This window comes from Scyliorhinus canicula, chromosome 11, assembly GCF_902713615.1.
Source record: "Scyliorhinus canicula chromosome 11, sScyCan1.1, whole genome shotgun sequence".
Taxonomy (NCBI): domain Eukaryota; kingdom Metazoa; phylum Chordata; class Chondrichthyes; order Carcharhiniformes; family Scyliorhinidae; genus Scyliorhinus; species Scyliorhinus canicula.
This window is the reverse complement of record NC_052156.1, coordinates 153,133,670-153,151,747: the sequence shown is the minus strand read 5'-3', so window position 1 is coordinate 153,151,747 and position 18,078 is coordinate 153,133,670. Positions and strand designations below refer to the sequence as shown.

Here is an 18,078-nt window from a genome sequence, read left to right as displayed (position 1 = left end):
TCCCCGGTGAGTTTGTGGAAGATTTCTGGTGTGCCCTGCATGCCCTGGCGAGGGACTGCGATTGCCAGGCCGTTTCAGCATTGAACATTCCGAACTCCTAATCAGGGACGCTTTTGTTACGGGCATAGGGTCGGCGTACATCCGGCAGCGCCTCTTAGAAGGGGCTACCCTCGACCTTGCGGTGACCAAGAAACTCGCGATCTCACTAACGGTCGCCTCCCGTAATGTACAAGCGTACGCCCCCGACCGCATGGCGCCCCCCTCCTGGACATCGTGGACCCCACCGGCGAACACACCATCGTGGACCCCACCAGCGATCGCCCCCAGCCAACCCCAAGCCTGCGCCGTGCGGCAGCCAGCCAACCTTAGGGGACTCAAGTTCTACTTCTGCAGACAGACAAAGCACCCCCAGCAGCGCTGCCCGGCGGGGAGCGCACTCTGCAAGGCCTGCAGGAAGAAAGGACATTTCGCTGCTGTGTGCCAAACCCGCTCAATCGCCGCTGTAACCAGGCCGATTGTTCCTGCACCCCCCACCTGCGGCCATTGGGTGCCGCCATCTTGCTTGCCTCAGGACACGTGCAGCCCGTGGGCGCCGCCACCATCCCCCCCATCAGGCCTCATGTGGCCTGTGGGCGCCGCCATCATTAACGCCTCAGGACCCCTACTCGTCGGGCACCTCATCAGGCCGCTCATTGCCTGCAACCACTGCTGACCAGCCAGGGGCCTTCCAACACCAGCCACAGCTTGCCTCCATCACAATCGACCAGTCCCGACCGCACAACCTCGCAACCGCATCGACGACGGGAAAGGTTGATGGGCACAAGACATCATGCCTTCTTGACTCCGGGAGCACAGAGAGCTTCATCCATCCCTATACGGTAAGGCGCTGCTCCCTCGCGGTACACCCCAGTACACAACAAATCTCCCTGGCCTCTGGATCCCACTCCGTGGAGATCCAGGGGTACTGAACCGCCACCCTCACCATCCAGGGCGGTGAGTTCAGCGACTTCCGGCCCTACGTCCTCCCCAACCTCTGAGCTGCCTTGCTACTCGGCCTGGACTTCCAGTGCAACCTCCAAAGTCTCACTCTGAAATTCAGCGGGCCCCTACCACCCCTCACTGTCTGCGGTCTCACGACCCTTAAGGTCGACCCACCTTCTCTGTTTGCAAACCTCACCCCGATTGCAAACCCGTTGCCACCAGGAGCAGACAGTACAGTGCCCAGGACAGGACCTTCATCAGGTCTGAGGTCCAGTGGCTGCTGCGGGTAGGCATCATTGAGGCCAGCAACAGCCCCTGGAGAGCCCAAGTGGTAGTTGTGAAAAGTGGGGAGAAAAACAGGATGGTCGTTGACTACAGTCAGACCATCAATCGGTACACGCAGCTCGATGCATACCCCCTCCCACGCATATGTGATATTGTCAATCGGATTGCACAGTACCGGGTCTTCTCGACAGTGGACCTGAAATCTGCCTACCACCAGCTCCCCATTTGCAAGGCGGACCGCCCGTACACTGCGTTTGAAGCAGATGGCCGCCTTTATCACTTCCTTAGGGTTCCCTTTGGCGTCACTAATGGGGTCTCGGTCTTCCAATGGGAGATGGACTGAATGGTTGACCGGTATGGACCGCGGGCCACCTTCCCGTACCTGGATAATGTCACCATCTGCAGCCATGACCAGCAGGACCACGACGCTGACCTATCCAAATTCCTCCACAACGTCAAACTCCTCAACCTTACGTACAACAAAGGGAAGTGCGTGTTCAGCACCAACCGCTTAGCCATCCTTGGCTATGTGGTGCAAAATGGAGTTCTAGGGCCCGGCCCCGATCGTATGCGCCCCCTCATGGAACTCCCCCTCCCCCACTGCCCCAAGGTCCTCAAACGATGCCTGGGGTTCTTCTCATACTACGGCAAGTGGGTCCCTGACTATGCGGACAAGGCCCGCCCACTCATTCACTCCACAGTTTTCCCCCTGATGGCTGAGGCCCACCAGGCCTTCAACGGTATCAAGGCCGACATCGCCAAGGCCGCGATGCACACGGCCGACAAGACACTCCCCTTCCAAGTCGAGAGCGATGCATCAGACGTCGCTCTGGCCACCACCCTCAACCAGGCAGGCAGGCCCGTGGCATTCTTTTCACACACCCTCCATGCCATCGTAGAAGCTTTGCGCATTGGAGGCATTACCTGGCCGGCAGGAGATTCACTCTCCTCACTGACCAACAGTCGGTTGCCTTCATGTTTAACAACACACAGCGGGGTAAGATCAAAAATGATAAAATCTTGAGGTGGAGGATCGAGGTCTCCACCTACAATTACGAGATTTTGTATCATCGCGGGAAGCTCAATGAGCCCCCCGACGCCCGATCCTGAGGTACTTGTGCCAGCGCAAGTGGACCGACTCCGGACCCTACACAACGCTCCCTGTCACCCAGAGGTCACCCGGTTCCTTCCCTTCATAGAGGCCCGCAATCTGCCGGCCAGACCGTGCGCACCTGGTGAAGGCCTCCCGCCCCTTTGAATGCCTCAGCATGGATTTCAAAGGGTCCCTCCCCTCCACCGACCGAAACACGTACTTCCTTAACGTGGTTGACGAATACTCCAGATTCCCCTTTGCCGTCCCATGCCCCTGTATGACGTCAGCCACAGTCATCAAAGCACTCAACACCATCTTCACCCTGTTCAGTTTTCCCGCCTACATCCACAGCGACTGGAGATCCTCCTTTATGATTGATAAGCTGTGTCAGTACCTGCTCAGCAAGGGCATCGCCTCGAGCAGGACGACCAGCTACAACCCCCGGGGAAACGGGCAGGTGGAGAGGGAGAATGGGACGGTTTGGAAGGCCGTCCAGCTGGCCCTATGGTCCAAAACTCTACCGGTCTCCTGCTGGCAGGAGGTCCTCCCCGACACTCTTCACGCCATCAGATCAATACTTTGCACTGCAACTAATGCAACACCCCCACGAACGTCTACTTGCCTTCCCCAGGAAGTCCACCTCTGGGGTTTCGCTCCCAACGTGGCTGGCAGCTCCAGGAACCATTCTCCTCCGCAAGCACGTGCGGCTCCACAAGGTGGACCCGTTGGTCGAGAGGGTACAGCTACTCCACGCAAACCCGCAGTGTGCCTCCGTGGCATACCCCAACGGCGCCAAGACACAGTCTCCCTCAGGGACCTGGCACCAGCTGGTTCCCCCCGTGCCACCCTTCCTCCCCCCCAGCGCACCCCACCACAGCCCCCGCTCCAGGACGATCCGTCCTCCCTTTGGTCCCACCAGGGGATGAAGATGAGGTCTACACGCTTCCGGAGTCACCGGCGACCGAGCCGACGCCTGCATCACCACTGGAACTGCGGCGCTCACAACGGAGGATCAAGGCACCCGATCGGCTGAATTTGTGAACTTTCCCCAAATTGTTAACCTTAAAATGCCTGTAAATAGTTTTCCACCAGCCCCGCTGGACTCTTTTTTTAACGGGGTGAATGTGGTAGTCACACTTGTATATATCACATGCGAGATGTAATACTGTAAGGCTCCTGTACTACAGGTACGAGGGTAGATCCCTGCCTGCTGGCTCCGCCCAGTAGGCGGAGTATAAATGTGCGTGCTCACCGAGCTGCAGCCATTTAGGCAGCAGCTGCAGGAGGCTACACATCTCTGTGTAATAAAGCCTCGATTACACTCTACTCTTGTCTCGTCGTAATTGATCGTGCATCAATTATCTTCAGTGCTGAACAAATCCAGGAAAAGTGCAGGGAGCAGCATCAACCTCTGTACATGGCCTCCTTCCATCACGCAAAGGCCTTCGACTCCGTCAACCGTGAGGGATTGTGGAACATCCTCCTCAAATCTGGATGCCGGCAGAAAGTCGTCACCATTCTCCGCCTGCCCCACGATGACATGCAAGCCGTGATCCTCACAAACGGAACCACCACAGTGTGCAAACTGGTGTCAAACACGACTGTGTCACCGTGCCAAAACTCTTCTTCACCTTCCTTGCAGCAAAGCTTTACTCCATCACCCTGAAGCTCCCTGCTGGAGTGGAGCTAATCTATTGGACAAGTGGAAAACTGTTCAAGCTCCGATGCCTCCAGGCCAGAACCAGGACCACCCCAACCTCAGTCATTGAGCTGCAGTCTGCCGACGCCTGTGTGTGCACACATTCAGAGGCCGAGGTACAAATCATCATCGATGCATTCATGGAGGCATAGGGGAGAATGGACCCACATTAAACATCCGGGAGACAAAGCCCACTTCTGCCACACAAAACTGTCCCCAATAATCAAGATCCACGGTAGCCCCTGGACAATGTGGATCATTTTCCATACCTCGGGAGCCTCCTCTTGTTACGAGTAGATATTGCAACAAAATCCAGCATCAACTCCAATGCGCCAGTCTTCGGATGCCTGAGGAACAAGTGTTTGAAGACTGAGACCTGAAATCCAGCACCAAGCTCATGGTCTACAGAGCAGCCGTAGTTCCCACTCTCCTGTGTGCATCAGAAACATGGACAATGTACAGCAGACACCTGGAGAGATATCACCAGAGTGGCCTCCGTAAAATCCTGCAAATACACTGGCAGGAAAAGCGTACCAATGTGAGCATTCTCTCCCAGGCCAATATCCTCAGTATCGAGACACTGGTCACCCTCGACCAACTGCAATGGGAGGGCCACATTTCCTGCATGCCCGTCACAAGACTCCCGAAACAAGAGCTCCACTCCAAGCTCCACAATGGCAAGGAGGGCAGAGGAAACACTACAAGGACACTCTGAAAGCCTTCCTACATAAATGCAACATCCCCATCAACACGTGGGAATCACTTGCCTCAGAACGGACAAACTGGAGAAGAAGCATCGGCAAACGTGCCAATCACCTCGAGCATCGTCATGTGGAGCATGTGGAGGCCACGCTTAAACAGTGAAAGGAGAGCGCAGAATCCAGAGCGTCCCACCCTCCCACCTCATCAAACCTGAGACAGAGTCGGCAGATCCAGGATTAGACTAATCAGCCACCACAGAACCCACCTACCCGGAGTGGGAGCAAGTCATCTTTGACGCTGAGGGACTGCCCAACAGAGAGAGAAGAGAAGAGATAGTAGAGGTTGTGGCTTTGGGAGGTTCTGTTGAAGAAGCTCTGATGGGTTGTCGTCGTGTTATATTGTAGATGGTACACACTGCAGCCAAAGTGAGCTGGTGGTGGAAGGAGTAATGATCAAGATGGTGGATGGGATGTTGATCAATTTGATTCATGCACTCCAGCTGCTATTATCTTCGAAAGGGCCTTTATTTCTGACTGGCAGTCAGCTTTCCGGCTAGTTTAAGAAGGTAGGCCCGAGAGAGATCGGCCAAAATCTTTCCTTTATTTCATGCACTTCTGCATGGGTTCAGGAAGAGCAGGATTTCTCCGAATGCCAGAAAGAAAATACCGTGGACGGCTTTCCCCAAAATTAGACTTTACACAATGGTTTTAAAAGCAAAGTTGGTATCTGTCTGAGTTACTTCCCTTTACCAAAAATGGTTGTCATGTTGGATGTTGCCATGGAAAAGGGTTACCTGGGACCTTCTCAATGGAATGTGGCGGATGTGTAATAATATATCGGATGGTACAGGCATTTCCTTGGATATCCTTCTCTATCCCTGGGACTAGCCTTGGCTGTAATCCTCACCCTATCTAATTGTCTAAGATCAGAAAGCTCAGTATACCCCAGCCTCACTCCTTGGTTGTTTTGGTCCAAGACTGCTCCATATGGCCTGGGTACCAATGCTGAGCAGTCCATCCAGCAACTGGATCTTTCCCCTATTACCAAAAAACAAAACATGCTTCAATCACAATTTCTTTCCTCAACAAACATTTTAAACTTAAGAGAATTAAAAAATAGGTTCCAGAAGAAATTATTTATGGAGTCTGCAGCTCAGAATCAGGCCATTTGGCCCAACCCGTCCATGAGTCCATTATACTCTACATGAGCCTTCCCACCCAGCTTCATCTTAGCCTATCGGCATATATTTCTATTAATTTCTCCTTCATTTGCTGACCTAGCTTGTTTTTAAGCGCATCAATGGTTTGAGTGCAGGCTCTACTAGATCTGCTGTGATTTATATATATATTATTCATTGCTTGTTTCTTTCATAATATATTATGATCTATTTATGTTCTAGGGTCCAGCAGGCCCTCCAGGGCCACCTGCTTACAGAACGGTAAGTTGAGACTGTCTTTGGCTTTACTGAAAGGTGGAATTTTATATTTCCTTCAGCTTGAACATTCCCAATGTAAACACAATGCCCTATTACAGATTCGAGGGGGAATTGATTTAAACGGTCTTGATATCTCCTCTCGTTCCCTGTCCATAAACAAAAACGTGTTTTTGAGTTTTGATTGGTGGTATATTTTCCCCAACTCTTCAGTTTGGCATAACCCAATCCTCTATTAATTGCCCCACAGCACACTCGAGATAAGATAGAGGGTTGGTTTAATTTACATGCACACAAAACACGGGAAGGATTTTTGTAATGTCTGCCCCTTTTGCATTCATACAATAAACGAGGGCTAAGGTAAGAAAGGGTCTACAGGGGCAAAGGTGACACCAAAGTAAGTTACGGTTCTACGCGAGTCCAGAATCTAGAATCAAATGTCCAGTGGTGTATTCCTTCAAAGGTTAGCAGGCTGATATTGTTGCAGGGTGATCTGTCTTCCCAGAAGCAATGACATCCCAGATATATGAAGGCCAGAGGGATGAATGAGGCTTACAGACACTGATACAGAAGTTCCAACGTTCCAGTAGTACACAGTGTAGATGAAGGCCAGGCAATCTACCTGGACAGAGCTATTTCTGCTGCTACTTATTAAGTGATGTAATAGTAGAATGCGTGGGTTCAGTTGCACACGGCAATATTACAGGTTCTAGTAGCTTGGGAGGGGCCATGTGACATACCTCGCACTTCTTCTCATTGGTTTTAGAGAAAGGTTTGGAATCTTGAGGTGTTTAATAGAGGAGTCAGGGTCCTTTTTTCCTTGCAGACGTACTGGCCGTGATTCTCCCAATTGATGACTAAGTCCTCCCGTCAGTGAGAAAACCAGATGGATTCCTGCTGGCGCTAGGAACAACCCCGCCTGCCTCTTTGTTCTCAAATGTTTCCGAGAAAGAGCTGATACCGAGGCAGCCTCATTAAAGAATCTGTGGTTAGAAAATCACCTGCTTACCTGAGTTAATGGATCCCTCCAGAGCTGTATAAATAAACAATCTTAATCTCCCCTTTGAAACTGTTTTGACCTGTCAATCGAAAAGCTTTTATGAGGCAATTGGATGTGAAATTGAATGTAAACAATGCAGTTCAAAGCTTTTAGCCTTCAAAGCATTCAAACAGACTTCCAGACTTTAAAGTGGAATGGAATTGACTGAGAAAACCACTTCAAAAGGTTTCCACCACATTAATGGGATTACTTTTACCTTCACCTCACAGATCTTTGAACTTGGCATACTGACAGGTTGTTTAATGGGTTTAGCGGCACAGATGGAATCACTTTCACTTTATTAAAAGAGATGCGTGTTTTTGAGATATTGGCGGTTTAAAGAGTTTAAACGCAGAAGATGACAAGAGGAATCAAATGACAGAGCAAGGTTTCTTTTGGCCTCTTGGAGTTTCTCTCCACCGACGCAGCACTGAGATTAATTTCCTGCTGGCGCGTCCAGCAGAAAAGACTCCTTGCAGATCGGGCCACCATTTCGGAAGACTGTCCCAATCTCCCACCCACCCTTTCAACGCCCTGCCCCCATTTTTGACCTATCCCCTACCTCTGGGAGGCCACCAGGCACACTCCCTCACCCTCCTCCTCCTGTAAGGCCCCCCCTGAGGGCCAGAACTCTGTCGTGCCAACCTGGCACCTGGGCACCATGGCACTTCTACCCTGGCAGTGTACCTGCCAGCCTGACAAAGCTGCTGAGGTGCCCTGGCAGTGCCAAAGTGTCCATTTACCAGATGGAGTGCCAGGGTGCCCTGCCCTGTCCTCAACCACCCGGGGGTCTCTAATGTCCTGGCAGAGCCCCCAGGTGCCATTACGACTGACCCACATTTGTGGAGACCAGTGCGTGATCCAGATCGCAAAGTCTCGCGAGGCTCTGTTAAATCTGGCGTGCCGATTCGAGTGTTGCTAATACACCAATCTGAGGGCGATGAGGCAGTTAAATTGCAACCCAAGTTTCAGGTCGATGACCTTTCATCGTAACTCTTAGAGAAGAATTGTTGAGCATAGATTCACTGCAACTCATTCTGATCTGAATTTATTTGTTTTCCAGCATGGTGATGTAAAGAATGGAGGTGTGAAAGGAGAGAGGGTAAGTTTCAAGTCTTATCTGATGTATGAAACAATGTTTTTTGTCCAGAGATCATGCAGCTCACTAAATCCCCACTCAAATTCTAACCAATAATCTTCTGACACCTTGTTGAACGACGCAGAGGAAGGCCATTCGGCCTACCATATCTATGCCATTTTGTCCTCACATTTCAAAACCAACTCACTGCATAAAGAAAACCTCCTTATCTCCTCTCGGATTCTTTTGTCCATTATCTTAAATGTGTGTCTTATGGTTCCCAACTTTAGTGCCAGTGAAAACAGTTTCTTCCTGAATCAAAATTTCTCAGAATTATGAACTTTATTATTAAATCTCCTCCTGAGTCTTCTCTGTGCCGAGGAAAGCAATCCCAGTGGATGTTTGTCCTCTACTCTCCCAAATAGTCATTATTGATGTCTGACCCCTGATAATGACCCAGTGTGGGAGAGGGTGGTTGGTGCTGTCACAGCTGAGGCCCTGCAGTACTTGATCTTAACACAAGGGGCTCAGAGGTTCAGGAGAGAGTCACTAAGTAGTGACAAGAGGGAGAACTCTGACTGACCTTCCTCTCCTTAGCACCAATATACTGAGGGTATTGACTGCTCCTCATCTGCTGCCCTAATTCAATTAGTATGGGGCAGGGATGGTCTGTGCACCTTCCTCCTCCTTGTAGCTCAGCCACTGATGAATATGGGGTTGATTTTCCAATATGGCTGGTATCACCTTGCTCATGCACAGTGAGAAATTGGACATATATTGTGTGCAGTTTTTCATCCATTGATTTTTAAAGCTGCGCAAAGCACACGTTTGTTCTGCCCCAGTGTATGCTCAGTATGGAAAGCTTTTGAACCCTTTATGGACCCTTTGAACTGTGAGAACGCCCTCTGCCCCCACTTGGACTAAAGATTCAGTAGAAATTAATGGTGGGGAATGTCGAGGAGATTATACAACAAACATATTTTCAGAGGTGAAGAGTAAACAAGGTTTCCTCTCCGTGATTTCTGATGACCTTCATTCCACCAGAATCTGTAGTGAATACATCCGGATTTGAGTGAAATGGAGAACATTAAGACATGGGATCCAGCGAGTGAGAATATACAGAGGAATGTTTTGCCGGGGATGGGACTTCATTTTTAACTGTGAAATAATTACAAGAAATTAAATGATTATTTAACAATGTTCCTCCTAAAGGAAGACAAAATTGCATTGTATAGCGTCTTTCACAATCTCCGGATACTCCAAAGCACATTAAGGAAAATGAAGTACTTTGAAAATGTTATTACTGTTGCAATTTAAGAAACGTGGCAGCCAATTTGTGCCCAACAAAATCCCACAACAGCATTGACCATCTAATGTTGGTCAGGGGATCAATATTGGACACATTGCAAAGTCCCTGCTCTTGAGTGCCATGGGATATTTTACATCCACGTGAGAGGACAGATGGGGCCTTGGTTTAACATCTCAAGTGAAAGACAGCATCATGAAGGACTCCCTCAGTACTGCACTGAAGGGCAAACCTAGATTGTCTGCTCAAGTACCTGGAGTGGGACTTGAACATGTAACCTGTGGACTCAGAGGTGGGAGAGCTATGATTGACGAGTAGCTTTTTCTCGTGCCCTGCCTGGAAAAGTGTCAGGGAGGGAGAAGAAGACCCTCCCAGGCATGGAAGTCTGGAGAAGACTTTGAGCATTCTCCAGAGTTAAAAGAGAAGGGGTTGTTACAAGGTAAATGGTTGACATTTACCCACAAAAGTTCAAGTGTTGAGCAATTTCTGAAAAATCTAACTTCTTTTTATGTTTTTTAATTGTGTGATTAGGGTGAGCCTGGAAGGAAAGGTGAAGCTGGGAAGAACGTAAGTTCCTGTAACACTTCAGTGTGTACCGGGAAGGGGAAAGGATCTTTGTATTGGATGTTGGAATTGGGAGACAGTCACACCCAACTGAGACCAGGCCAGGGTTGATATAGACTGTTTTGTTCAGAAAAAAACCCAAATCTATTCAAGATTTTCTGATTTTCACTCCTGAACAATGTTAACGTTTCAGTAATTGCATGCTTTGGCAAGTGCATTGTTTAGCTAATTGTATTGTCAAAGACAGGTGGTGATCATTGGCTGAACCTCCAAAAGAGTAAACGGATACAGTTGGAACAGGGGGAACCAAAAGGTGTTTGTAACTCTACTGAGCTGTATGTTGAATAAACTTGCTGAAGGTAAAATACAAGCTGCTGTATTACTCCTCCCCCATATACTACTATGAATCTGAACAGATGAGACACGTATATGAATCCTCAATATTCCAAATCCCATTTCCAGTAAAAGCTTTGGACCCGGTTTCAAGGTTGATGGCCTCAAGGTAGCTCAGGTTCTCTCATTCTATCATTGTATCCAGGTTGGTTAAAAGTGCAGAAAGATCTCTTTGCCAATACCTCTAGCAGCCTGAGCTAGCCATTTATTCAGATCTTCTCAAACACGCCACCATCTTCTCGTGTTTTCGTGCAACACATTCCAGCTCAACCAATTCCATCAATTCTGAGAGTATGGACCTTCAACCATGTAGATTGCAAATCTTCCTCATTGTAGTTAACTCACTGTAACATGCTCTAATGTTACTGTGAAACTCTTGGTTAAGAGCATGTCTCAATAGAGGAGCTTTGCAATCTTGCTTGCCCAGCCCATGAGTCTGCAGATCAGGAACAATCACCAAAGTTCAATCTCTGATTGCTGCCTTTTGAGAGCATCGCATTGTGGAATCAGCCTCAGCCCTTCCAGATATATATTTTAGGTTCCTACTGTGACAGGAAAGAAACTACAGAAACAATGCAATCAACTGTTCTCTGTAGCAAGGAGCAAGGTCCAGTTGGTTGTGTTGCCTTCCCAGTACCATGGTTCAGGACATCTGCTCAGGGCGGGAGAGGAACGTGCAATGGTCATGGTCCATGTACGTATCAAAGACATTGGAAGGACAAAGAAGGAGGCACTGCATCGTCAGTATGAGAAGCTAGGCACCAGATTAAGAAGCAGAACCTCAAAGGTCCTAATTTCTAGATTATTAACCGAGCCACGTACAAATTGGCATAGGAAAAGTATGATTGGAGAAATGAAAGCGTGGCTCAACGACTGGTGTGGGTGAAGTGAGTTCTAATTCATGGGCCACTGGCGTCAGTAATGAGGAAAGTGGGACTTGTACCGTCTCCCCAAATGGCCGTTCAATAGTGTGGTGTTTCCCGGCACTCTGAGCGGTGGGAAACACCCAGCTAATCGCGTGCTATGGAACTCTGTTCCCATTTGAGTAGATCGCGCCCTAAGTGTTCCCGCCAGGACTGAACAGCATGTGATTCACGTTTCCATTCGGGGCGTTATTCAGAAAGAGAGTCAGGCATGCAAATTGGCCAGTCCTCTGCCGGCGCAAATTCAAAGCAATTCCCCGCCCAGTGGGCGTTGTAACTGTTGAGGTCAGAGTTAGCGCTAAAGAGCCTGACAGCTGGAGCTGTTTCTTAAGCGCTCCACTTACCACACACTCACTGCAGCCACAAAGATGGCTCACAGAATACTTGTTCCTCATCCCCCCCTCGCCTCAGGTTCGGGAGTCCGAGGTGGACCCGCCGTTCCGTGCCAGTGGAGGGACACCCTCCTCACCAGGGTGGGCCGCAGACCCGAGCCTGCCCTCCTGAACACTGCCTGGGAGACGGTGGCAGGGCCAGTCAGCTCTGCCAGTCTCGGTAGCAGGAAACAGCTGGGGATCCTGTGGGGTGAGGGTCACTGATGAAGTCTCCGCCTCAGTGAGACAGAGAACCAGAGAGGGGCAGGAGGGTTCCAAAGGCCATGGTGCAGGTTTCCTTTGGTTGAGGTGAGTTGTGTTGATCTGCTTCCTCTGCAGTTTGACAGCGATTCTGAGGAGTGCCAACACTGGTGGACCCCTGATTGGTCATGCCCATCCCCTTGATGCAACGGCTGGGGTGTCCAGAGGGGTGGCCTGGGTTGACTCCCAGATGACCAGAGGTTCCCTGAGCATTCAAAGTACATTCTATAAATTTCTATGAATGGCCTCCTTCTGCACTGTATGTTCTATTTTCAGTGTTTTTTTAGTCTCTCACTACCCTTCCACGCCACGGAACTCAGGCCCCGCTTGTCAAGACTTGCACTAATTTGCACCTGCGATACCTCCATCTAAGAGGGGTGGGCATCACAGAGGGTGAAGCATAATGTGTCTAGGCCGCTAATGATATTTAAATCCATGTAAATAGCATTTTTGCATGGATCAGCTGGCGCGGGATGCAGACAACTATATTGCCCCCAGCGAGGGTCGGAATTGGCACCATGCGCAAACCTCCATTTTTGGATTACCCGCGATTCCCAGCCTGATTGTGATTCGCATTTCCGGCATCGTGAACCAGAGAATTCAGTCCAATATTTAATTAAGTGACATGCGCAGATGTTCCAAGGGATAATGACCCCCAACTTCCTGTGCTTAATTTCACCCATATCCACGCTGTCACACTTACAGACCCTCCGCTACATCTGGGTGTGTTCTGGGTGTGTTCCTACGATGCACATCAGAGGCGGAGGTGACCTGCTGCCTCCCACATCCTGTTGCCAGAGATTCCCTAGGTGGGTGTCTACTGGAGGATGGGGATCTGGAAGGCCCCGGCCTGCTTTTCAGCGGCACTGGTGTTGCTGTGTCAACCTGTTCTTCCGTCCGCAGCACCTGGGTTTCTCTGGCCTCAGGAAGGGGGATTCAGATTGGGTGGTCACTCCCAGAGTCTCTTCAGTGGCAGAACTCAGGCTATGCTCCTGCAGATTCTCCTCGTTCCGGGTGCTTGTGGGCTCCTGCGTTACTCCACAGGATGGAGGGGCAGCTGGAGTGAGTTCCAGAAGCCTCAATGTTATCTGCCACTGCCTGTCCTGGAGGCCCGCCATTGTCTGCACCATGCAGATGAAGCCCTCAGCCATGGTTCTCGGGGACTAAGCCATGCTTCGGATTTCTCCCTTGGCCTAGGCTTTCCACTGCGGACACCACCTTCGCAGTGTTGGATTGGGTACCGCACATCGCCGGCAACATCTGCAACAGAAGGTTTTGGGACTCTTCCAGTTGCTTTGTAGTCTAGGAGTGTCACTGACAACCGCTTATGGTATTCCTGGCTCCTGGTATCTCCAGTAGCTGAGGGCATTGTATCTGGCTGGAACACAGCCAAGCCCTGGGATACAGCAGACCTCTGACTGTCGATGAAACCTGGCATGTGCTGGCACATTAGCAAGGAGAGGCTCCGATGAGGAGTGCCAGCCCGAGCATGTATTGTAGCCCACCTCTCCTGCACCATCCTGCTGAGGGCCCCATCATAATTCCTGGAGCCTATTTCCTAGCAGCCATCTTCCTGAATGAGAGCTAGTGCTGGGAAGCCGTTTAAATGCAGCACCCGCTACAATGAACTGCCCAGATGACCCCAGGGGCAGGCAAATCAGACGCTTTGCACCTCAGGTACGGCATTTTTCACGCGGGGTAAATACATTTTCGAAGTGCCTGAAAATGGCAGACCCGGATCATACCGCCAGGGCCGGTGGGAATTGCACCAATTTTCTTGCCAGAAATGACACTTTCTCACGTTTTCAGAAAATTCTGCCCATCATCTTTGGTGGCTTTTGCAGATATGCTGGTGGGAATTCTCCAGCTGCTGGGATTCACTTTCCCCGCTGGCAATGTATCACGCCTGCAGATTTCCTGCCGGTGTTGGTGGCTACAGTGGGAAATCCCGTTGGCGACTGGCGGGAAGATAAAATCCCACTGCCAGTGAACGGTGCACAGCCGAGAAACATGTGGCTGGCGAAGCAGAAAATCCCGCCCACTATCTTTGTCTCAATGGGGATTGGAATGTGGAAGGTACAGTAATACAAATTAGGCAGCCATCTTGGCTGTGAGGTCAAGTCACTTTTCATCTGTGTTTTTAAAAAGTTTTTTAAAAAAAGGTTCAATTCATGTTCCTAACCAGTTAATTAAAAATTATTATTTGGCATAAAGCACATCTTCATAATAAGTGTGTTCAGCACCATAAGTATGGTTGTTTAGTATGGATATGGGAAGGAAAGATGCTAACTTGCAGAGGTTCATACATACTTTAATGTTACTTCCAGGTCTTAACCGGACATAAGGGTTACCCCGGAGCTGTTGGATATCCAGGACTCCCTGGTGTCCCAGGCATTCCTGTGAGTACAATGCTGAAAATTTACTACATCCTTCATATCATTTGCTGGGCTCCGGTCATTCCTTAGGAAGTAGCCGCCATTACATTATAAAAGGTTTTACCAACGATCATTATTTATTTTTATTTTTTACCTTTTAAATAAATTATATTGCAAATCCCACAGTTCCCATCCCTATTTGTTTTCCCTTAGGATCTGTGGACCTGGTTCTACCTAAGATCATTTCATACTCCAGATCATGGTCTTAAGCATTTGAGTGTTTGCCAATCTTTTTATGGAAGGAGACTTGAGCACAAAATCCAGGCTGACACGCCAGATCAGTACTGAGGGAGTGCTGCACTGCCAGAGACACTTTGGAAGAGACGTTAAATCAAGGCCCCACCTGCCCTCTAAGGTGGGCGTAAGGTATCCCATAGCACTGATTCAAAGAAGAGCAGGTTGTCCTTGTCAATATTTACCTCTTAAGCAATATCAGGCAAAAATCTTGTCACTGCTGTTTGCCAATTGGTATTCCTGATTCCTACAACAGTGACTTCACTTCAGCAATTACTTCATTGGCTGCAAAACACTCTGGGATGCCCTGAGGGTCTGAAAGATGCTCCATAAACGAAGTTCTTTTCCCTTCAGTTCTCCCCGCCATGTGAGCTAGCTGAAGCACAGGGAACAGTGTATCGTTTGTGTTGTGAAACCAGAGCAGCCAATTCCTGCTGTGAGGCACAAAAATGTTGCAACGTGAGGGCTTGTTTTCTGAGCACCAAGTGACAACAGTCAGCCGAGCGACTCTGGGAAATGGCAAACGCAGTGCCCACAGTTTAGCATCGGGGCTGGAATATTTGAGCAAGCTTTCCTAACCTGGATTTCCGGCAGATGAACGTCAAGAGACGGGAAGAAAACTCCCTGTTGTTTGCTGCCTCTGGTGGCATCATTGGGAATCTTTATTTGTTCTTGACTTTTCACACCTCTGTGGTTGGGCTCCTTTGGTAACTGGAATGCTTCCGTGTATCCTGATCTTCCTGAATCTTGTGTCAAAGTGCACTTCCAGTCACATTATTCAAGGTTGTTCAAACAGTGAATCTGATACTCCGTTATAGGGAAAGCCAGGAACTGATGGAAAACATGGACCATCTGGAAAGGATGTAAGTTGACTGCACTTCCTTTGGACATAACAATGCAATAAGAAAACTCTCCTCCTGAAATCAGTAATGAAGTTGTTGTGAGTTCTTTGTTGGGGGAAGTGTTCTGCACCCCATTCACCCTCCCAATGCACCCTTTTCCAGGCTCCTAACAGGAGCCATCCCAAAGCAAGAAAGTGAGCAGATTAAATGATTTTAAATCTTATCGACGGTGGCCTATTGATAGAAAGAGAATGGCTTGATGCCTTTGACCTTCCCTTTCTCCAAACAGCGAAGGCCTTTGCCTTTTCAGTGTCTCCCAGGTGATGGTACAGCAGTGTCAATAAGTCACTGAGGTGGATCTTGAACTTGTGTGCAAGTGTAAAATTGTTGATAACACGTTGGCTGCCCGCTTACACCTCTCCAGTTTATATTTTCGGGAATTATGTGAAATAAGTTGTTCGTTCTTTGAACCGTTGCACCAAGTCAGGATCTACCCACCCACCGTGTGGGTAGCCTTTCCCTGTTTCCCTCCATCCTTGGTTCATTTTTAAAAAATAAATCATTTAACAGATCATGGGCATTGCTCGTTAGGCCAGAACTTTTATTGCCCGTCCTTAGTTGCTGTTGAGAAGGTTCATGGACGTCACCTAAGTGGAACCTAAAGCTACTGCGCGGAGGGAGTTGTTGTACTGGACAGGACTGGATAAACATTCAAAAGGGGGGAAAATTTACAGGGCGACAGCAAGAAAGCAGAGGAGTGGGATTAAGTGGATTGCTCGACCAAAGAGCCAGCACAGGCATGATGGGCTGAATGACCTTCTTCTATGCTCTGCTGTCCTGTGATTCTGTACCAGAACCTATGTTTTTTTTAAAATAATTTTTATTGGAGTTTTTTATAGAAAATATAACAAACAATGAAATGCAACAAAATAACCCCATAATAACTGTAACACCCCCAAGACCGTATCACCGCATGTATCACATCCCCCCCACCCCCCCAACCCCAATGAACAACAAGACAACTTAAAAATAAATTAAAATTAAATAAACAAACATAGTCATCATCCCGTTCCCCCCCTTCCCCCCCCCCCCCTTTCCCCCCCTGTATGATCCACACTGCAAGGGGTCCTTATCCCGCTTCAGGATCAGAGAGATCAGTGCCCGCGACATCGTCGGGGGCAAAGCCCCCCCCTCCCATGCCTCATTGAAGGCTCGCACCAACAGGGGGCCCACCATATCCGCATACTTTTTATAAAATTCCACCGGGAACCCATCCGGCCCCGGCGCCTTACCTGACTGCATTTGTCCAATCCCCCTGACTAGCTCTTCCAACTCTATCGGCGCCACCAGCCCCTCTACCAGCTCCTCTTGAACCTTTGGGAAACATTGCCTGTTCATGAAGCTTTCCATCCCCCCTCTCCCCATCGGAGGTTCCGACCGGTACAGTTCCTCGTAGAAGTCCCTAAAGACCCCATTTACCTCTGGCCCCTTCTGCACTACATTCCCACCCTTATCCGTCACTCCACCAATTTCCCTAGCCGCATCCCGCCTACGGAGCTGATGTGCCAACATCTTGCTCGCCTTCTCCCCATACTCATATACCGCGCCCTGCGCCCTCCTCCACTGTGTCTCTGCCTTTCTGGTGGTCAACAAGTCAAATTTTGCCTGCAAACTACGCCGTTCCCCCAGCAACCCCTCCTTCGGTGCCTCCGCGTATCTCCTACCCACATCCAGGAGCTCCCCCACCAGTCTCTCCCTCTCCTTCCTCTCCCTCCTTTCCCTATGGGCCCGGATAGAGATCAGCTCCCCCGGATCACTGCTTTCAGAGCCTCCCAGACCATCCCCACCCGGACCTCCCCTGTGTCGTTGGTATCAAGATACCCCTCAATACTTCCCCGGACCCTCCTACACACCTCCTCATCAGCCAGCATCCCCACATCCAGGCGCCACAGCGGGCGCTGGTCCCGCGCCTCCCCCATCTCCAAATCGACCCAGTGCGGAGCATGGTCTGAAATTGCTATGGCCGAATACTCGGCATCCTGCACCCTTGGAATCAATCCCCTGCTCAGGACGAAAAAATCTATTCGGGAATAAACCCTATAGACATAGGAGAAAAAGGGATACTCCCGCGCTCTCGTCCTCCCAAACCTCCAGGGATCCACCCCTCCCATCTGGTCCATAAACCCCCTCAGCACTTTGGCCGCCGCCGGTCTCCTACCCGTCCTTGAACTGGACCGGTCCAGTGGGGGATCAAGCACTGTGTTTAAGTCTCCCCCCATGATCAGGCCCCCTGCCTCCAGGTCCGGAATGCAGCCCAACAAGCGCCGCATGAAGCCAGCATCATCCCAATTCGGGGCATATACATTAACCAGCACCACCTTCTCTCCCTGCAGCCTACCCTGCACCATAATATATCTGCCCTCCTTGTCCGACACCACCT

At 49.8% G+C, this 18,078-nt stretch overlaps 1 protein-coding gene across 1 annotated transcript in view; it reads left to right on the top strand.

The window, feature by feature from the left end:
- The window catches only part of LOC119973530 (collagen alpha-1(VII) chain-like), a 528,770-nt gene that overhangs the window by 283,161 nt on the left and 227,531 nt on the right, over positions 1–18,078 (top strand). Inside the window, 5 exon segments of the mRNA XM_038811804.1 lie at positions 6,160–6,198; positions 8,295–8,333; positions 10,147–10,182; positions 14,455–14,526; positions 15,615–15,659. Of these exon segments, the coding sequence (XP_038667732.1) occupies positions 6,160–6,198; positions 8,295–8,333; positions 10,147–10,182; positions 14,455–14,526; positions 15,615–15,659 (231 nt within the window).